Source organism: Meleagris gallopavo, chromosome 9 (genome assembly GCF_905368555.1).
Source record: "Meleagris gallopavo chromosome 9, MGAL_WU_HG_1.1, whole genome shotgun sequence".
NCBI lineage: Eukaryota > Metazoa > Chordata > Aves > Galliformes > Phasianidae > Meleagris > Meleagris gallopavo.
The window spans coordinates 13,190,767-13,213,824 of record NC_139412.1 but is presented as its reverse complement, the minus strand read 5'-3'; the positions used below and the strand labels follow the sequence as shown (position 1 = coordinate 13,213,824).

Below are 23,058 nucleotides of genomic sequence, written 5' to 3'. Positions count from 1 at the left end.
ACATATTTGGCAAGCTGCATCTTCTTCTGATGCACTGCATCATGTCACTGATAGGAAGGAGAGTAAATTAAACTAAGTTCATAGATTCCTACTCTTTGGACAAGGATGTTTTCTAAAATAATATCTTGAGGAGAATAAAATTCTCTCTGTTTCAATTCCTATAGCACTTCTCAAACATTCATTTCTCACCAACCCCAGTCCTGAAGCACAAGGTTCTCCTATGCAGAGTTTTCACATTGCTTAACCTCCAGAAGCACAATAGAGGCGTCCTCAGAGCTATGCACGCTGTCAGAACCAGGCATGTGGCTATGCAGAATACTTAGAAAAAACACAGGAACTCTGAACAAAGCAGAGCTCCTGTTCTTATTTCTGATGAACTTTCTCAAACACAGAAATAGACTCCATCAGAATGAAATACTGTAACATTTTCAAGAATTCTTATTTAGAGCATGGCTGAGCCATAACACATTGAGCTCCCCAATAACATCTCCCAGTGTCAGCATGCAGGATGAATTTCAGCCTTAATGTGAACCTCAGATTCTAGTCTCAGAAAATGGGACTTGGACAAGGGTCATACAGCTGGATGTACTCTTCTAAGACTTGAACCCTGGCTGCTGCCAGCAATAACTCCGGAAGGGATTAAGGTGGTTAAGAGATCCCTGCTTGTTTGTTTGGCTCTGTGAGAAGAGTCCTCAGGGCACCACACACAACTCTGCTCACTTCCTCACTACAGGAACAAAACAATTGCAGAAGAAATCACATAAGAACACATCTGCAATAGTCCTTTGCATTTGAGCACTGCTTTGCCCCATAACTTTTCTGTGTTTCTTGGATCCACCACCTAGAAAAACAGATGGTTACACTGTCCATCAGGAATACTGTTTTCTCATCACCCTTAGCAGATGCAAATGCTGACTCACCTCAGCTTATATTGACTCACCTTATACATGTTGCTTTTAAGCAACTCCCTCCTCCTCCCCCTGCCAAAAAAGAAAAAAGCTAACTAGCTAATATCTGTCAATACTCTGGGTCTATGCTTGCGTTAAAAATGCAGAACGTCACATCTTTGTCCTGGCACAACAGTACAACTCCAAAGCACTGCTTCATCCCTCCTCCCATTGCACCATCCTGCTTGCCAAGTCCCTCTAAAGTATCCATGTACATACATCCATGTCAGCCAGTTCTGGGGATGTGCAATTGTGATGTACTTGCAGTTATTATATCTTTAGGCCCAGATAGAAAACTTCTTAGTGACTCTGGCACCCATCATCCCTCATATTTGACGTCTGCATTAGGAATTGGGCTGGTGTTACCTCCAGCAGAGATGCTATTGCAAGCAAACAAGCTGATGAGTGATCTGAGGGGTTTATAGTACTGAAATATGACTTTCACTTTAACATTCTCTTTCCAACAAAACAAATATCAAATATTCACTGTTTATAGGATTCTTGCAGAGTCCAATGCATTTCAAACTTCCAGAGACAACCCTGCTAGTTCTTATTCTGATATTCTGGTGACAGAGGTTACTTTAGAAGAATAGCAGGACAAACCTTCAGACAACATTAACACATTTTCTAGTCCAAATCTCTGATACTAAACTGCAATTAAAGCAGCTGCTGAGAGATAAGACAGGCCTTGCAGCAAAGCACATCACAGACACTGTGAAAGGATGACTGTCCTATAAATATGAACTAGTACACTGCCCAGGTCTGGTCCTTTGACCCAGGATAGCTTCGCATCCAGGCTAATTCCTGTAACTGTGCCATGATCAGCTCCTTATGCCCTCAGGTGGGGGGCAGACACTCTGTAAGGACTCTTTTCTGCTCTGGGAATAAAGGCCCTTAACTTCTCTCGTCAGGAAAGTTGACTCCATGAGAGACTGGCTAACAAGAACATACAAATAATAATGTTAATCTTAAACACAAGAGACTCAATTGTATGCTCTTTGGTGTTGCTTTGGAATCTCCCCCTTCCCCCAGGCTGCATTCAGATGTTGTGAACTGTCAGCCATTATTTACATGGCTAATGTGAGATATGCCCTCTTAAATGCTGTTTTGAAGTGGCTGCGCTCGTAAATATCTCATCTCAGCTCCATGTGTGAATTCCTTGTGGACCCAGCAGCAAAATGAGATGGGGAGAGACTCACAGAAGCCTGAATCTGATTTGGAAGACAAATTCTTTTTTGTTGTTGTTTGCATTATTCTATAACCAAACACGAATACACAAAACGTGAAAGTGTAAAGAGAAGAGGAAAACACCTTGCAAATTGCCAAATCAGTACAGCTATAAACTCGTCCTGATACTCAACCTCATTTTAAAGATACTGAAGATGTAAAGTAGGAATTTGTCACTCTTCTGGCAAGCACGCAATACATGCCTGGACAAGATACAGAGTAACACTGCTTCCATAACATGAAAGATACCTTCTAGCGGCTCTGAGCTTGGCTGTCTTCCTCACCGTGCTGCTAAAGAGCATCAACAACTTTGCACCTTATAAATTCTGAGCGACATCAGAGAAGACTAGCTTGGCACCAAGGATGTCTGCATCCAAAACTGGATGCCTGGAGGATTAGAAACCTTTTATCCTAGCTGACTGACAAACACCCACAGGAACTTCTAATTTGAACCTCACTGTCCATGGAATAGGATTTCTTTTTCTTTCAGTATTTTTAAGTCCTAAAAATATTTTCAAGTTGCAGAGGGAATCCTTCCCCATAGGAGCTACTTCAAAGTATTCTCTGAGAACACAAACTGTAAAACAGTTCGGTATATACAGCTACAAACCTAAACTGCAAAGATACATTTCTATCCCAAACTGATCTCAGAGTCTGACCTGATTCCTTCCTCAGCCTCCAGAAGGAGGCAAAACCTCTCCTGCTTATTTCTTCCTCTTCTGGCCAGCTGAAAAAACAAACACACACAAAACCTTCCAAGTTACGAAACATAAGACAGTTCATGTCCCGTCAAAATCTACCTTTGCCAATCCCAGACAGGGAGAGGGCAACAGACTGTATAAAAAAGCTGCACTCCCCCTCCCCCCCCCAAAAAAAAAAATCAATGAAATAAAACAAAGAATCCGATGAGTGGCAAGGAGAGCAATAGGAGGAACCAAACAATTTACAAACTAGTTTAAAACCTGGGGCTGCTGCCATCTTCATCTGCCAAGGTGCTAAAGGGTACTACTCATCTGAGTCCTTCCTTCAGTCTTTAAATCACTAAATAAGTAAAGTTGCAGAAGCAGATTTTTAGTCTCTCCAATAAGAAAACAAGGCTCCGAAGCCAAGTGCCAGCTCTAATTTTATCATTTAAGCAATACACAGCACGATACAGCCCTGCCTACAACAGAATCTCAGACGTATGGCACTTCATTGTTAATATCAATAACGTTCACCCATCATTACACCCCTTTCCCCCCAGCTCAAAATAAAATCTAACAACCTGAAGATTATTTGCCTTAATTGCAGCTACATCACTGTTTGCAGGGCATGCTGACAATCCCTGCTTAGTATGTGCAGTTGCTGGGGCAACGCATGTGAAGAGCACGCCTTTGTGTTGCCACATGCATCTTCAGGAGCTGTGCCAACAGCCAACACCAGAGCCCCCACAGCTGGAGGATTTAACACCTTCCTCCCCAGGAGCAGCCTGCCCGTCTTCAGCACGGAGGCCTTGGCAGGCAGCCCACGCCTAGCACCACTTCTCTACTCACTGACAGCTGCACAAGGACAGACGGCCGAGCTTGGCGCAGTCACATACCAAGGACACCGTGGCACCTTACCACATCAAACATTCAGCAGAGCTAGGTTTCATTTGCAGGAGTAGGCAGTTCACTGTGCACATAGCTAATGAAGGAACGAAGTGTTGAGCACCACCAAAAAATAATATTCTTCTGAAGATGTCCTGTCTAGCTGTTGTCTCCCTGCCTGCCCCCTCCAAGCTAACAGAAGGTTGCAGCACATCTAGAGGACTGCAGCGTCTTCCCTCCATCTCCATAATTCTAACCTAGAATCACAGGATCATTAAAATTGAAAAAGACCACTAAGATAGTCTACTGCAACCATCAACTCATCACCACCACATCACTAACAACATCCCTCAGTACCACATCGACCCTTTCCTTTAACACCTCCAGGGATGGTGACCCCACACCTCCCTGGGCAGCCCATGCCAGTGCAGCACCACTCTGAGCAGTTTTTCCTAATATCCAACCTTGCTCTGGTGCAATTTAAAGCCATTTTCTCTTGCTCAAAATAAGATCCACGTGCACACATTCCTATCAACCTCTCTCATTATCTCACAGGGCAGACTTTTTTTCCAGATTTTACCTCCCAATTCCTATCATATTTCTTTGAGATGAATGCTTTAAAGGTACATTGGTCTGCTTTGCCTACAAGCTTTCATATCTTTTCTAAGAAAGCCCTCCATCCACAAGGCTTACACACTACTATAAAAAAAAAAAAGCCTTCACTTTATATATGCACACATTTATCAAAGAAACATCTGCTAATCTTATGAAAAAAATAGGAACAGGAAAATTTTTCTGGAGGTCAAGATTACAAGCTGAATCTGCCATTATGGCAAATAAAACTACTCTAATAATTATGAATGCAATAAAAGGAGGCCATTCACATGTAAACGCAGCTAATTACAGCATACATAAATGCCAGTTAAAATGCTAAATACTGTAATCCAGGAAGTTTTGTACTCCTTTAGGAGCCCCAAGCATCACTAGTGTGGAGTGCAATGTCTGAAAATCACCACAGAAAGTTACAGTTGGGATCTCAAACACCCTTGAGCAGTGTATGGAAGACAGCATCCACAATGTTATGATCTGTGACTGTGAGAGAAGCAAAAGGAATAAGAAGCCAGGCAATCTTTATCTGATATTAATGCAAGGCCAAGTCTTTTACAGCACTCTTCTACAGACACATCCCAGGGAAGAACAAGAAGTCAGCAAGCTGTAAGACGTTGCTGCTCTGCTCACATAACCTAACATCTGATACCACCTTTGTATTCCAATGAAAGTTCACGTTTGAAGTAAATAAAGGGATTCCTGAGCTTTCTCAAAGGTCAGCAGAGGCTCACAACCACACATTTCCCCACCTCTCAGATACAGGTACGTTCCATATAGGTCTGTATTTCATGTACAAATGCAAACATCACAGCACACAAGGCATCTCAATTCATGTTTGTCTCCACTTCAAGAGTCAAAAACCACCAGCAACAGAGAAACATGGGATTAGGCAGGGAAACAGAAAATGAAAAGGCTTCTTGTGGTTCCAGATGTTGCAGCAGGCTTTGCAGAACACATCAGGGTTTCACAGAAGAGCATTAATCAGACCCTGTAAAGTTTGAGGGGGAGGAGGGGGAGAGGCAAGAACTGCTGCTCTCATCAAGCAAGATCAGTGGCCTTTAGCCAGTAATAAAAAAAATAAGTAAGGTTGAAGAGAGAAGGAAGCACATTCAGACTGTCAGAGCTGATCCTTTTATCAAGACAGCTGTGGGTGTGGTAAGGAAATGCAAAAATCAGGAAAGTGTCACTATTCATAGTGAATGCTACAATCTTGTTTGTCACACAGAAGGCAGCAATGTAACTGTGCTCTACTGCTAAGACTTCACATCATTCTGAGGTGCCAATTTACAGCATTCCCCTTTATCTCCACTGTTCCTCCAGCTCTGGATTGCTCCAGGCACCATCCTGGCAGATAGCCCAGGCTGAGAAGCTGCCACTGCTCCATGCTCTGAAACTGTTCCTACATTGCAATGTGGGACAACCACTCAACCCAGACGCAGCATGCCTGGATGCTTTCCTTTGCAGCACTTCTCCTGATACAGTGTCCCAAAAGTCAAGCAAGTTCCTGGTCTCATTCATGGTCTAACTGGAAAACAGATTGAGAATAAAGCTGCAGCTTACAGAAGATAGAGGAATCAAAAGAAAGCCACACATTATCCTTAAGGGACATTTAACCCAAGTGTATCCAGTGCTAGGCAGTACCACCCAAGTATTTCATGACACTTATTCTGCGATATTTATGAGGTCTGAGATGCTATTAAACCTTCTGGAGGACTTTCTGTGATCCCAACTCCTGTCACTAAGAACATAAATGGGAGAAAGAACATGAATGCAATATATGTAAAGCTGACACAGGCAGGCATGCCCTGGCGTGCAAAATTCTCCAAGACAAATACAGAGGTGGGGGGAGGTTTCCAGGGTTCAAATCATCACTTGCAAATGCATATATTTTTTTATTATTATTATTATTATTTTTTTGGTTCTTAGGCAACTGATCATCTTCCAGCAGTAAGAAGCAAACAAAAGCTGGTGCCACCTCCAAGAAACACAAGCAGATGAAAGGCAGAGCTCGCCAGTTCTCCAGCACCTCACCCACTCACGCTCACCTGGAAGAGTCACCAACCTGCTCCTCCCATACTGCCCAGTTTGAAAACTGTTGGGTTTGTTCCCTTTGCTGTATCTCTCAAGAACACAGCACCTAATTTCCCAATCTTTTTAACTTTCACTGTAATAACTGCCCCTGAAAGCATAAGTGAGAAGAGTGGAGAACCAGGCCTACGCCATGCAGAGTTTTCAGGAACAGGGCAGACAGTAGGCCAGGAGTAAGCGACTCCCCACTTGCAGGCAGGTAACTGACCTTCGGCACCAGGAGAGCTGGGGAATGCTGGGGGCTCAATAAACACAGCAGCAGTCCCTCCTGCAGTCTGGGACACCAATGAAGCTTCTTAGGAAGCAGCTCAGCAGTAACCTCAGCAAGCAGCTTTGTGCCCTGCCTTACTGAAAGAGAACTAGCTCTTGTCTTTCCAGAACATGGGGGTATAACCATAGCCCTTTTGTAAAGAAAACATGCGGATGAAAGCAGAACCAGGGCTTATAAAACAGAGGATCAAGCAGGGAATCTGGGAAAGCACACAGTAAGATTCTCATTCTGTTGGATGAGACCATTACTTTCCTGTCTGAATACCTTAAGAACACGTCACATATCTCTGAAGCAAGCTTATCTGCTTTTTCTCCATACGGATGTCTGTCCTGCCCAGAGGATCTAGTTCAACTCAGACAAACATGTCCTTGGGATTTGATACCTTTGTAAGGTCAATTCTATCAGTTGCAAAATTGAGGCAAACCCTCGCTAAAAATAAGACAGACAAAATATTTTTGAAGCAGTGACTGCAGTTCCTGGGTATTTTCACTAGAGCCACTTGCTGCTAAGAGCCAACTCTGAGCCAGACCATCACACAGAGGCAGCGTTCACCCTCAGGAAGGGGTTAACCAGCACAGAAGGGCACTGATGTCCCAGGGCCAGCAGAGATGAGGGGGGCAAGAGGCTGCTCCTACACCTTGGCAGAGCACAGCTGCCCCCAGCTGTGAAACAAGATCCAGTATTGCACATAAGTAGCGTTCATTGCTCTTATTTGTTGGCTGGTCTTTCCATAAGAAAATTTCTCCTTGGAAAGTCAGACCATGTGAGGGGGAATGCTTGGTAATTACATGGTGCCTTCTGTGCTCTCCACTTTCTTAATACAGGGGTGCCACAGAAGTAACATTACCCTGGCTTTGTTCCCCTTCTTAAGATGACTTGTACAAAACAACTAATTAATGTCAGACTGTTAATGAGCTATTGCTGTGAGTGACTAGAATAAGCAAACAGAACATACTTAACACTGCAGGTGCAAACCCAAGGACAAAAAACACAGTAGAGGAAGCCCTTCTCCCTGCTCTTCTCTCTCTCTCACACTCCTTTCCTCTCTGGACAGAATAAAACTTTTTTTTTTTTTTAACATAAAGACACTTCCTATGTATTTACTTTGGCCAACACCAGCCATTTATGGACTGAACAAAGTGTGAACACGTTTCTGAGCTGAAACTAGAATACTAGCTTTTAGTTGAGAAAAGCTTTCAGTTCCCAGATCCCAAATGTACTTCTTGTGACACTGGCATCAGTGAAAGCAATTGCAGAGGCATTGCGTGCACTGGGCAGCATAGCACAGTTGCTCACACAGCTAAGAAGGGTTTCTAAACTGAGGGACCCATTGCTCATGTCAGTACACAAAAACCAGCATCTGGGCATGCTATCCACTGCCAAATACGTGATGGGAAGAGAAAGAACAGAGTTTCACCATTTATGAAAGCAACTCCTGTTCTGCTCACTAAAATTTTAGTATTGAACCTGCTGTGAGAAATCAACACCATCAAGGAAAACAAACAAACAATCTTATGTTATCCTGGCAAATATAGCCAGGCTTGGTCAGCCTCATCTGTCATCTCCTATCACACGGAACAAGGAACAGTACCAGATACATAGAAAAGCAATCATGCTATCATTGTCATTTTCCAAGAAAAGCCATGCAAGTTTATGCTTCCAGAAGATAAATCCTAATCCCAACAGTAAACATGAGTAAGTTACAGAAAAATTCACCATACTTCAGGGTAATAATGCTTTGTGCATCCAGCTACAAGCTTCGAGTGTGCTCTTCATTACACTTGAAAGAGTGTGAGAACAGATTACACTCTGATGGAAAGTCACGTGGTCAAAGTTGAAAATGATTTTATGTTCCTTGAATTATTTGTTTACAGCCATGAACTGCTTTATAAAAACAAGATATGTGAAGCATGAGGCTTCAAAGCAAACCAATTACCAGATCCCAAATATAAGTAATATTAACAGTTCCAATGTGCAGTACATTAATCACAATCAGAAGAGAATGACACGATATTTAGGTCCTGCTAAGATGCTAGCTGAAGAAGCAAACAGACACAAGCATTAGAGGCAGAGAGCGAGCAGATAATAGTTTTTTCATTCTGAAGATGAAATCCCTATGGCATAGTCCACATTTTGTAGAAGCCAAGGGCAAAATTCATAGTCACTTCAACAAAGTCATACAGAGACCAGCAGTATCAATCAATAAAGGAAATCTCTCCATTTAATCTAGACAAGAAGTGCTGCTAAGGTTTCACTAGAACTGCTGAAACACAGCAGAGGAAGGAAGCGTTGAATTCAGTATAGAAAAAAAAGTTTACACATACCTTTGAGAACATACCTTCACTTCTCTGCATCAGCTACATGTCTGCATAGTTGAGTATTCCCAGGAGTAGTTCAAAAGCATCCTGCCTTATACTGTAGGACTCAACCAAACCTCTAAGACCTGCACATAGCTGGGCTTTTTGATTCCTTTATAGTTAATACGAAAGGTAAATTTGAGGACAAACTGCACACACATGGTTTCCTCTTAGTTTTGGCTCTTCTCTTTTTTGCTCTCCAGGAAAAATTACTAATCATTCATTTATAGATACAAACAATTCAGCTACTTGAGATTGGACCAATTTCCCCTTGCTACTGTGAGTTTTACTTTCCTCACATACAAGCTACAAATTATTCTGAAAACATGCAGAGAGCTATAATGATGAACAATTAATTGAGTTGCATGATTAATATGCTTTTAGCATTCCAGGCTCAAATATTCATCTGTTCTGTTCATAAGTTCTTATTTCCTATCGTGTTTTTACAAGGATTGTATTTTCCTTAAGAAAAAAATAAAAAAGATAAAACATTTGTTGTCTTGGCGAGGGCACTACATTTAATAGCTAGAGCTTAGATTTTACATTGCCACCATTCTGCCTACATACAAGGCCCCAGAAGTGACATGTATTAAGGAGAAATTCAATTAAGAAATCTCAACAATTTCTAAGATGCTTTCGTCAACAGAGCAACCTGTAGAGTTACATACCCACAGACAGATCCAGAAAATGAAGAATATATTCTCAGAATATATTTCTGTTTTGACTGATCTACTACAGATAGGTATTCTTAATTAAACAGAGGGATGATCTAAACAGCACTACTACTGGAGTTACCTCACATTGTTTGTTATGAGGGCCATCAACAGTAAAAAAGCATGATCAGGTTATACCGAATGCTTGCTTTTCATCTTCATAGAGTAAGGCATGACTTTTGTTTTGGACAGCAAAATGACAGATAGACTTCTGTCTGGATTGCACACTGACAAGAAATGAATGGAAAAAGGGAGGACATAATTGTTTCAGTACAGAGAAGATGGTAAGAGTGGAGTAGTACGAACAGCATCTCATCACTGGGGAGTGAGTGCTCATTACCTTTGGACGCTTCCATTCAACTTTCCCTCGTGGGGCTTTTTGATAGAAAAGGGACTCATCTGAGGCTGGAAATTCAGGATCTTTGAAGAGCCGTCTCTGCTGGATACATTGCCTTTTCAGCTCGTGGTACTTCTGATCTCTGAAGAGTTGAACTGATGAAGACATATCTTTCTGTATAGGTAAGATGAATATTGGCTTACATAAATTATGAAGCCTCTTTAAAGTAGTCCAAAACATAAAGCATAGTGAAGCCCTCACAAGTATTTGACAACAGAGCATAATTTATTCTAAACAAGATTAATTACTGATTTCTGTTTAAGAAACAGATTATAAATTCAATTGTACTAGGTAGTAGACTAAAAAATACAAAACAGTATCATACATATAAGGATACCACTTTTGACTGAAGAGAACTCTTACTAGAAAAGAATTTAAAGGTTCCAGGTAAGAAACAAATATAGCACTTTGCTTTGTCCAATAGATTGGAAATGTAACAGAGTGGATCTTGGCCTTCAGTTCATAGTGCATGTGAAGAGCAAAGCCATCTCTATCCCTGCATTCTTCTATTGGCCACTTCAATTATCTACTGCAACTCTTATGCCTACTTAGAATTGAAAACAGATTTCCACAGTTATCCATCTTAATTAAAGTGACAATACTTTAGCTAGCTTTGTTGTCCTTGATTTTCATGTTATGTTCCAGGGATCTGAATTCCCAGAAGCAGCAAACATTTGCAAATAGTGTTGAGAATAATAATAACCACTAGCAATGAAAGAAAAACAAAACTAACTTGCTTTCAGACCTTGGTTCCAAGAATCATGACTATCTAGCTTTGCAAGTTTAGTCATAGTCACAGAGCTCAAATAAGTTGCTTAAGATAATTCTAAAAATCAAAAATTGACCACACAAATCACTTAGGACAGTCTGAAGCCTAGGGAACACGAGGGATGGAGATACTCCCATCTTTGTAGGGTGCTATTTCAAGAAAGCGAAGAGAGTGTTTGAACTTACTCTGTATGGAACACTTCTTTTGTACAGCGATTTCTTTCCTCTTCCTTCCTAGTATGGGTTAAGGATGTATCTCCCTTTTCTCGACGTATCTATAGCAATGAAGACAAACGCAGGTTACCCACCCCAGCTATGAGAGCTAAAACCACACGCTTGCAACAGAGAATGGTGTTATGTTGTCCTAGCAGCCTACTTGCTGTGTCCTGGTACGGTGATCTCAGCCTGTGATCCCTGAGCGACGCGCGTTACACATTGCGTAAGATTCCACAGATTTGCAGAAAACTGAACGAAGCTAGGCACAAGCATTTCCCAGCAGGCAAGTGAACACAATAGGAGAAACAGAAAGAAGTAATGAGGAACACTTGGAAACATCAAATTTGCGATGACTGCTTTTGTGCATGAAAGAAAGCTACTGCAGCCAAAATAATAACATAGGAATGGTTTTGAAACCCTCCCTCCCTTCTTCTCCCACTCCACTCACTCCTTTCCTTCCCTCGCCTCAAACTAGATAGTGTTTCAAGGATGTAAAGTGCTGCTCTACTGCCTTCACTCATGGGAATGGGTGCTCCTCCAAATCACTGCCATTCCTGCATCCACTCCAAAGCCTCCTAACTACACTCAAAGTAATTCTCCTGTAAGCACGACCTTGTTTCTACTAGCAGAATCTTACACAGCAAAGTGACAGAACAAGAAACAAGTCTATGTATGATATTTGGATGAAGCAAATATTAAACGCCTTTCTAGGGATTCAAATCCCCTCTTGGACCAAAAATCCAGAAATAATGTTTGCATACACCAGGACCGTAATTACTTGGAGTCAAATCCTAATACCACTGGGATAGAAAAATTTACTGTATCTTCAGCCAGGCCACGGGTTCCCCTTTTTGAACTGGACCTTATATTCTGTTACTGTGTTATCCAGCTTCAATAAAACAAAACTGCATGCAATCAACTGTTCAAAAACAAATACCTCACTAATACTCTGCCATTTGTAATAATGTCCTTTTTTCTAATGTTTATTCTCTTGTTAATTATCCCCCTAAAATGTCACAAGACATCTTAGTTATCAGATGGTTTCCTAAGACAAAATGAAATAGACTTGCTTCCCCTCACCAGCCTTTAAAGCCCCACCACCAGTTCTTTAAAGTCAAATTATCAATTATAAAAAGATAGCTCAGGGACAAAAGAAAAGCATTAGTTTGGCTAATCTCAGTAGAATACAGATCATCTCACGATAACTGATATTCTTGCTTATTAGAAATTCCCCACAAGCTAAGTAAGATTCTAAACTCAGCCTATCTGCAAGACGCTTGTTTTTAGAATAGCCCAGGGTGATCAGGTTTTCAGCTGCTATTGCCTAACTCATCAAGATTGTCTTTAATGACTTTGCCCCACATCCTCTCTCTCTTTCTATCTTCTAAATTGGAACACGAGACATTCCAGGATTAACACCCCCACACCCACTGCATCACAGCCAGTATTGCAACAACACACAAATTGCATTCATGAAACGATGTACACGACCTCAAGCTGCTGGCTGTGTCACCCCAAGCTCATGGGCAGCACACCCTGGGGGGAATACACCCGAGGAGAAGGAAGCCGCCACCTAGCCTCTTCCAGACTCCCTGTGCTGTCCTGAGCAAGGGGCTGGGCACAATCAAGGGGCTGACCACAGTCTCTAAAACAGCCAAGTGGTCGGAGAACAGAGACTGAGGGATGGTCTCATTCTCTCCCAGGGTGTTCACCCACCAGAACACAGCCCAACTTGATCAAGACAGGCAGAGAGCCCCTGGTTCCCACTCCACTGACTTGTTTTAAAGCAGGTCCCAGATGCTGCCCCTCAGTTGAGCACTGAAGCTCTCAAATTACCCAGCTGTGCTCTCTGTCCAATCGCAAGTTCACAGTATGCGTTAAGATACCCTTCCCTGCTCTTCAACAGATTTATCTTCAGTTCTGCTGGCACTCACAGTGTGCAGCTGCACTTGAGGAAAACACGAAGGCAGGTTTGGCAGCTGCTCTGTCCAGGATTCCCTACACTGTCATGTGCCATAGTGTGAGCTGGGTACAGCACAGAGAGGGCTCAGCAGTGCAGTCCTAAAAATATCGTGCCACATTTTAGAGGCTGTATAACCAATGAGTGTACAGATGTATAATTGATAAGCACACAGAGAAGTTAGGCTGGTCTTTAGAGAGCATATAGCGGGAAAGATTATCGCATTGGAAAGGGATAATAGGAAATTAATGGAAAAGCCTACCCGTGTCCTGGGCTCACAGAAAAAGACCCCAAGAGGAGCACTCTCTAGAGAGAGATCCTTCCTCGCTGGCAGTCAGCCCTTAAATAGGGTCTAGGAGAGGTGGAGCCAGGCTCCAGCCCTTCTGATCACACAGGTGAATTGCCTTCACCTGTGCTCCCACGGCTGACTCATTGCTTGCCTCAGGTGATCAATCAGAGGTTCAGGCCATGATTCAATAGTTCCCAAACAAAGACCCTTGGCCACTCTGTCAAGGAAAAGAGATCGCTCTAGAAGAAGGACAGAAGACAAAGAAGAAAAGAGGGGCGGGGGGGGGGGAGGGGGGGGAAAACAAAAAACCAAAAACCCAGCTCTAAAGGTTAGACGTCATGCTTTTGCTGATTGTTCTTTCTCTGACTGTATGTAACAGCTTAGTTCTTTTCACTTTTCTGGTCTCCGAGCTGAGCTCCCCAGCAGTCCAGCACAGTTGATCCCAAGGTTTCTCTGGAGTCACAACTAGCCCCTTAAGCCAGCAGGAGTATAGGAGGTCCTGCAACTCTTGACTTTCAAACACCAAGCTTTAAGGTCTTTCTCTTACCCTTTCTTTTCCAGTGGAATTCTTATTTCAATCAGCAGCACAGTGAAGCCAAGTCACTGCAGGTCCCCTCTTCCATAGAGCTCCACCCAAGGTTCGCCTCTCAGCCTGGCAGTACAAACACTGTGCCCTTACTCACAGTTCACACTCAGAGATGCTTCCCCCATCAGAGTGAGCAAGGTTCTGTCTTAAGCACATTCAACATAGCTGCAAATACCAGCTCCTGGCAGCTTAAATTAAAGGGACATCTACTTGAAATGCAGCTCTTTACAAGATCATTAAGTATTACTCCCACTCTGGAGAGCCTCAGTCAACCACTCTTTCTTTACACTCACATTTTCCCATCTTAAATGTTCTCTTCCCAGCTGCTACGCAGAAGGACCACAACAAACAGCCTGACTAACTGTTCAGACGGGCTGAGCGAAAATTACACTCTAGCTGCCATTAAAGCTGTGCAATGAGCACACAAGAACTAACACAAAAAGTCATCTCTTTTAAGCCTATTTGTGTCGCTGTGTGTGACTAAGCACCATGCAGGATAAAAAGTCAGGAGTTGCTGAAGCCGTGGAGTTAGCTGCCCCATACACGAACCCCCTCTCACTGCCATCCCCACAGTGCTCAAATTCTGAGCCTTACAGAAAGCAATAATTTCCCTTCCAAAGGTGAACGCTGCCAAGCAGCTGCAGCAAAACCTCTGGTCTAGATGGAACTCCTCTTCAAGGAAGAGACTTGGCATGCTTCGCTACATTAATTCTACCACATACCCCACTTCTCTGTTCCAACTGAAGGATTCAAAGGAGTTTTCATGCACAGCAACAGGACTAAAAGGGCAAAGTAAACTTCTAGTTGATATTTAACTCCACAGTGGAAAAAGACACTGCTCCTTCCAACAAGCGGCACCCCCAGCCTCAGCACTGCACCCCTGCTGCTCCAGGAGCCCCTGCCTGAGATGCCAGGAAGCCAGCAGGGACACACACAGCACATACTATGCTCTGGGGTGGCACCCTGATTTTAAGATATTATCCCTTTGCTAGCATCAAGCTTGCTTTTCTCTCGTGCAAATGGCAATGTTACCAGTAATAACCAGTATTTGGTTCTCAGGTTCCCCTTTTGAAATTGGAGTTGTGAGCTGCCTCAACACTGCGGAAAAACTCTAACTCAAAGCTCTACTCTTTCAGAACCAATCTATCAGTCAGCCTTAGAGCCACTGTTTGGATTATAACAGCAACACAGGGACTCAAGTGCTTAACTGTTTGCAAACATAGCTGCCTAGTGCTTTTGCAAACATCTCTTCCTCAGAACTCCTAGCTTGCTTCAGGGCAACCAAGCCAGTGAGTGCCTGCAGAAAAGCAGCCAAAAGCTTTAAATTACTCTGAACTGTTTTCCTATTAAACTCCTAATTGAAAATGCTTCCAGGACTTCAGCTGGAAAAGGTTATTTCCTTCTCCTTCTGTGCAGAATGACTGCAGGTCCTTACAAAACAGTGACTCTGCAAATTTGCATTATGTGTCGGGGAATTTAAAGCAGTTGCAAAACTTCTGCTTCAATACACTGTGGCATCATGATCTTGACCATTACTTTCCTACTAATGCAGCAGCAACATCACTGCCCATTACATTAAACATTCCTACTGGAGAAATGTACTCATTCGTATTCTTTAAAAATTTCAGCATACTAACTGCACTGGGAGTCTGTATGCTATAATGCGTGTCCTCTGCTCTTTGGCATCAACTTATTTAAAGCACAAAGTTAGTGTAAAATTCATATTTAATGGATATGCAATTGCATTAATAAGAGCATGCTCAATTCAGATCAAATTTGCTACACAGGGTATTTCATAGCACTGAGGTCCCGTGTTAATGACCACAGCCCTTCTCAGTTTGGCATAGCAATGCTCTCCTCACAGGATGAAATGCCAAGTGCTATTGCAAGCTTTGAACAGCATGGCAGTACCATGTTAGCCATCCTTTCATGCAGCTTTTGAATTTTCTACAAAATAAGGTTAATTTCACTATCTATGGCTCTCGGTACTTCAGTAGGTATATAAAGGTTTCTCTGTCTCAGCTCAAGAATTCACTGCAGGAAAGAAACACAAGCTTTTTTTTTTTTTTTTCCCTAATATAAACAGAAAAACGCCAACATTGTGCTGCTGCTCAGTTTTGCCATACTTTGCATCCAAACTGATAGATCAAAGATCACATATTTTCAGCTGAGAACATCTGCTTCCAAGCAGAAATTCAGGGGAGGCTAACTAGACAGCAGGAGAAGGACTGGCCACAACTGTCTGCTTTCATGGATGGTATCAAGGAGCAGCAGAATCTCCTGGCTACAAACCAAAGTTTTGCTATGATAACATTAATCACAACACGTTCCTTTTCTTCTACTGCAACATGATAGTGCTTAACTAGGGATTTTTTTTCAGGGCTTACTGAGACAGAAAGTTTTCATATAGCAGTAACTGGGAGACAGGATACAGCTTCTAATGCAAAGCCCACATCCAGCAGAATGGCTCAGGGAGAGGAGTTTCAAGACCCTTCCAACGACCCCAAGAGCTGAACAGGAGCCCTACCAGGAACTGAGTTATTTATTTTCAGTTTGCAGTCCTCACACTGATTCCCCTCTCCTCATGAGACACAAGCTGCACACAGAGCTACCTGTCCCACCGCTAGCGTGCTTGCGTGGTGGCAATGAGGGGACAGAACTCAGCTCTAAGTCACTGAGTGCTGACACACGGCAGCAGTAATTCAAGGCAAGTGCTGATCAGCAGTCTAGTTATCTCTCAGATGCAGAGGAATACATGAGAAACTACATATACAGTGCTGAAGCATCACCCCTTTCTTCCAACCTTTCTTCTAGTTGGGCCGCAGCCAGAAAAAAATTACAAACCCCATTCTTACCCTCCAGAAAGGCAGAGCTGGATTCACAGCTTTAGCAAAGCAAATCCTTTGGAGTGTAAATTGCTGGCTAATTGCACACTGCAGCCACCTCTCCCACAGTTAGAAGCACAGCTGTTCAGTGTTTGAGGGCACGAGCTGAGGGTGTTCAGGCTGCACAGGTGGAGCGAATAGCAGCTGAGAAAAGCTGCACTTACAGGTGATTATGCCCAAGAGCAAATGCTCCATCCGGCACGAGCAGAGATTACCCCACAACCTTCAACCCAACTGAAAAAAATACAGTGTTTTTTTTGCTACCGTGTTTTGTGTGGCCCCTAGCCCTACTCAAATGTAAGAATCAAACTCCTGGAGGGCTTTTCGCACCAAGAGCAGGAGCAGCTTGGCCAACAGGGCAATTTCATTGGAAGCCACTGAACCAAGCAGCTCTCTCTGAGTAACATGAGGCAGTTAAGTTTCTCTGAGTACATTTTAGCCCCAAGACACCCGTGTTTTGCCTGTGTTCCACTGCAGATGCACAAGTCCCTTGTTAGATCTCAGTCAGCACTCAGAAATTCAAAACACTCCGCACATCTGGGTTCGAAGGGGCTTTATAGAGGCAGAGTGACAGTACAAGAATGAACACAGAGCACAACAGCGGAACAGCAGGAAATGCTTTTCTGAACAGCCGTGCACCAACACTGCCAATGTGCGTTAGAAGTGCATGCCCAGAGATGCTGCTTCTCTTTCAGGTCAGAGATTGCCACATGCCTAATTTTGGTGCTGTTTCCCTAGTGGAAGGAAACCTGTTTGGGCCTGTGAACGTTGCACAGCATTCAATCTTTGTCCACCTTGATTCTAAGCTAGCATATTTCTCTTGTTACCAACAAGCAAGTGAAGACAGAGTGGCCAAAGGGCACATTTGAAAAAAACATCCCGGCGAAACAGATTTCCCAATCTGCACAGGCACCAGCATATTTTTCAAAAACGTAACATTCAGTGGCATCCACTGCAGCCCTGATCCCTGGGAGATTTACAGCTAATTGCAGAGAGGTACCATTCCAGTTTTGAATTCGAAAGAAAGTAATTTAATATGATGGATGCTGATTGTTACAATTAACATTAATGCAAGTCAAGAGATCTATAACAAACTGTAAAGAAAATGCTAACAGCAATGTCAGACGATTTGTTCCAGCCATGCTTTTGTACTGAAACCACGGGAAACAATTCTCTTTAGAATTCCAATATCTCTCCATCCTGTCTTTTCATAAAAGCTAGTTCAAAAAAGGTCTACAATCAAATTAATGGGTAACTCTATTAGGCTACTCCATTATTTTATGCATCCACTTATCTACTATTGTAGACACAGTATAAAAGTCTCTCCTTTGGAAAAAATAAGAAAGATGAAAATACCCACTTGAATTTCCACAGTGAAAGAATCCACAGTGAAAACTGGCATAATTTCAGATGATCAGAAACAGTATGGAAAATGGAATTATATGAGAACTGAGATTAAATCACACTTCATCATTCTGGCCCCCTTATTTGGTATAACTGGTAAAGATGGCTGTGTTGGTGCTTGGCTGGTTATTCCAGAAGTAATGAGAGCAGCCACACTTTGCAGTAAATCACAGTGACTGCTTGGCTCAGTGTTAGCATACAACTGCGATGCCACATTCTGTAAGAAATGTATCTTAAAGCAGTAGACAAAAGCATTTTGTCACTGTGCTTGCTGAAGTGCTGGTTACTAGTAACAAGTGTCCATCCTGGTGCTGAAGCTGTAAATCAAGTAAATAAAGGATTCCTTAATACCTTCTGCACTTACCTAGCTGACATGGGTCCTGCTCCGAGGCACATCAAACTCCAAACGGACTCCTGCAAACAAAGATCCCCTCAGCTTCTTAACCTGAAACTCTTTGGATTGTACCAAGAGCACATCAGTAGAGGGGTGTGTTTCAGGATGACCCTTACAATGATGAGTCACAAGGGACTCCAGGAAACAATCTGAGCTGACCCAAAATGCAGAGTCTTGTTTATTCCTGGTAAATTGTTATCTGTAGTTGTGGCTGTAACTGGAAATGAATTTTTAAAGGAGGAGATGAGGCAAGGCTGCTTGGCAGGAGTTGCTGGCATTTTTTTGTACAGAAAACAGGGCAGATTAATGTGCATCATGAAAAAAATGATGTTCCTTATTAGGCTGCGCACTATTCCTCAGTTGCATAAAGCCACTGTCCGTGCCTTGGCTTCAGCGGACCCTTCTGATAGCGGCTCGTCCAGATTGTGGGGAAGAATCACACAGCATTTCTGTGGGTCTTGCAGTTGGGTGGCGGTTAGCAGACCACAAGATGCTGCAAAACCCAACAGGTGGCTTTGTGCCCTCAACCAGGAGTGCTGTGGCAGGCCCAGAGCAGCCTTGGGGCGGGCTCTTGCACATTGCCAAGTTCTGTCTCCTGGTTTGACTGCAAACAGTCTAGCATGTGCCTAAAAGATGTTATTTCTATTTCCCTTGCAGAAGGGAAAACAGCCTGAATGGGGAAGATGTCCTGAGAAAGCCTCAGAACTCCAGAGGTCCCAAGTTGTCCAGGAAGCTGAGCTGTTCCACAGCTGTGTCAAACAGCTCTTTGTGCCTGAGATGTCACAAAACTGCCCACACTCTCACACACTTGTCTAGTCTTGCTCCTCTCCCCTAGCAAACAAGGGAAGACAGGCCAGTTCATGTACAGAAATTGGGAAAATAACACATTTTTCTGTGCTGGGAAAGATAATTTTTAAAAAAGGTCAGAAATAAATTCCCATTTAAAATTGGTTTTGGTGAAACAAGCTTCTCTACATATTCAATTTAGCCACAATTTCATTCTGGGTAAATCCTGAACATTTGGGTTAACTTGACATGAAAGTTTTCTCAGTTGAGGACTATAAAAAAAAATCCACCTTTACCTTTGGGCAGCTTTCACTTACATTTTTGTAGATGTAGCCCAGTTCCTAAACAAGTATCACTTAAGTAGACGTTGCAAATTGTCATTTGCTCCAATAGCCTTAAATATTCTCTCCGATTTGTTTCTTCCATTTCATTCTTCCTATTACAGCATAGCTGGTGTGAGTTTGCAAATAGGCCCATTCCTCCCAAACCTTGCTATTCAGCAAATCTACTTGCCTGAAGGAATTTAAGAGGACAAGTTACATTCAGAAAACACTATGAAGACAAAGTGTTAAATAAGATTGTAAATCTCCATCCTGCAAGGCTCACTGTAGGACTGCTTGCTTTCTTATAAAGCGCTTACCCAGCTTCCTTTTGAAGGCATGCTGAAGTTTGGACAGAAAGTCCCTGGAAGCTGCCACTACAGCTCTAGCATGTAATGCATAAAAAAAAAGCCCTACACAATAAAGCCATGTGTTTTCAATTTGTGATTAAGTAAGCAGACTAGAGTTTAAATCCTAATAAAAAAACAATGTCCTCCTATATACACCACGCATGCTGTGATTCATTTGCATGGTTGAGGGAAGAACATGGAAAATCACAGGAGTACAACAAAATTCTGCTATTTTCTGAGGTGATAATTTTCACAGCTTATACAGACATGTTATTGTGTAGCTGCTTTTGATCCACCATGGAACAAAACTCTGAGAACTTTTTTATGTATTAAATCTGGTGCCATAATCCAAGAATTACATATAATTTATCTGGGCTGAGGAGGAGCTTCTCCTGAAGTCTCTTCTTTAAAAAGGAGGCAAGATGAGTCTCACAGGCAGGCAACCAAGAGCAGGCAGACAGCTGTGTTCTCACTACAGAACCATGACCAAATAAAGCCCACCTTGTAATTCAGTAGGATTGCATCAAATTACTCAGAAAGACACGCTCACATACACTGCTATGGTCTAGAAAGAGGTCTCACAAGCTGGGGACAACATGGCCTTTCAAACACAGTCCCTGAATCTTTGGAAGTTGTTGCCAGCAGCCTTTAGCCTGCCAGTGGAAGATATCCTGAGCACCATCATCACATGCTCTTCTAGGCTGCTTCACACTGTTGATTCAGCGTCGCTTCAGAACTCCTCGGTTTGCCAGCACAGACACAGGACTTGCTCCTCCTCCCTGCAGCTTGCTGTTTTCCTGTGCTCCAAGACAGCATAGCCCAGACTGTGGCACATGGCCAGATGGGTGCTGTGCTGACCAGCAGTGTCTCACCCAAGGCCCCTCACAGCTGCAGACAGGACACAGCTGAGCTGCAGCAGGGTAGGACTGCTCATGGCATGGCTGCCAATAATTACAAGGGATTGTTATCTAGAAGCAAGCACTGATTTTCTCTTTTCCACTCAACCCTGACTCAGAAGAGTTCCTCCTAGGGAAGGACTCTCTTCACAAAGAAGGACATGACAGCACAGTCATCTTCACTCCAGACTTGGGCTGCTTTATAATGAGGCTGTTTTCATGCCTGTCAGAACTGCTACAGCTGTGTCAGGGCAGCTTTGCCCAACTCATGACTTCATACCACAGACACCAGTCACCTTGCAATCACATTGCACTGCCAGGTTCTTGTGTCCCACCAGAGTTACGCTCATCTATTATTCACTTAAATGCATGGGGCAATTTGTTAATAAAACATCAGGTGGTTTCCAGCACAGATTCTCCTTAAAGCCTACATGTTTATTCTACTCTTTAATTTAGGCAGTTCTGTACAGAGGACCCCAAGAGGCAGAACTTTAAAACTAACCACAGCATACAAATAGCTTTCAGAGTTGCATATCCAGTTAAGGTCTGATTCTGCTCAATAGCAGCACTTTCAGTACCCAAAGGGCAGCTGTAAAAATGAAGGGGGACAGTTTAGCAGGTCTGTTGTGGTAGTGTAGGAATGGAATGTTGTTTCTGCGTTAGATATCGAAAAGGGGTAACTGATCTGAAGAAGCAGTTCATGATGTATTTGTATTTTGTAACTTGTCCTTAGAAATAGCTGATGTGAAAAAGTAGAAATACCATATGTTTTAGTAGCAGATTTTAAAATATAGTTGCTGAATTATGTAATAATTTTTGCTTGCAAAACTGCAATAGTTTTTAAATGTTGTGAATAGTAGGGGTATAGTATTATGGACTAGTAAGGCTATTCTGTATAGATAAGTGACCCTCAGCTGAAAAAAACCAGACTTGACAACCATCAAAGAAGCCAGGGCCTCCACACAAGGCCAGACTGTCTCACTCTGTGGGTAGGTTGGGATGCAACAGACAGGCATCAAGATCAAGATACTCCCCTTTTCCTCCTTCCAAACTTATCTCTATCCAAGGACGAGCAGATGTCCAGAAATAATGACTGAGTGTTGAGTGAGCAAATGTTATTAGTTAAATAATTAGCAATGTATACTTAGCTAGCAAAAATTTATGTTTAGCCAGTATCCGTATGTTTAGCTGAGCACTGGTAAGATTGTGAACCTGAAGCACTCAGCCAATGAGGAACCAGGAGAGGAAGAGATAAGTGTAGCATAATAGGGCATAAAAGATGTAACGCTGTTTTTGGTGAGCACTCCTGCTTGCAGGACGCCTGCCACTGCAATTGTGAATAAAATGTTTTCATCAGAGATACCATCCTGATAAATTATTTGGATGTTTCCAACATTAGGACAAGAGGAAATGGTTTCAAACTAAAAGAGGGGAGATTTAGACTGGATATAAGGAAGAAGTTTTTTACAATAAGGGCGGTGAGGCACTGGCATAGGTTGCCTGGGGAGGTGGTGGAATGTCTTCCTGGAGACACTGAAGGTCAGGCTGGATGGGCACTGAGCACCTGATGGAGCTGTAGGTGTCCCTGCTGACTGCAGGGGGTTGGACTGATGGCACACAAGTGTCCCTTCCAATACTAACAGCTCTGTGACTCTATGGTTCTAAGGGGCTGTGTTTGCCTCGGACTGCAGCTCCTGGAAAAGCTCGGTGGCCATTGAGGGGTCTCAGTGCCAGTGTACAGGATTTATACTCTAATTGCATTAACCACAGAATTTCTAAATCTTCAGAAATAAAGGACGTGATTTTACATTAAGAAACACTTATGATTTTAACAGAATTTGAGGGAAAGAAAAAACAACACAGTCACTCCCTGAATTCCCTTTTGAATTCCCTTTTAGGAACAAGAGCTGAGACAGGTGTTTGCAATTATTCTTTGGGTAGGTCCATCATGGAGGAAAAGGAGCCTGAAGCAGAGGAAAATGGCTTCAGGACAGGCACAGTGTGAGGGAAATTCCACAGCGCTTGAC

General features: G+C 42.8%; 1 protein-coding gene across 1 annotated transcript in view; it reads right to left on the bottom strand.

The window, feature by feature from the left end:
* CAPN6 (calpain 6) overlaps positions 1-18,811 on the bottom strand; it is a 58,985-nt gene extending 40,174 nt beyond the window's left edge. Inside the window, exons 1-3 of the mRNA XM_003208443.5 lie at positions 18,650-18,811; positions 11,132-11,220; positions 10,121-10,291 (exon numbers count right to left, since the gene is read on the bottom strand). Coding sequence (XP_003208491.2) covers positions 10,121-10,285 — 165 coding nt within the window. The 5' untranslated portion in view covers positions 10,286-10,291; positions 11,132-11,220; positions 18,650-18,811. The remainder of the gene's footprint in view (positions 1-10,120; positions 10,292-11,131; positions 11,221-18,649) is intronic.
* Positions 18,812-23,058: the final 4,247 nt, after the last annotated feature.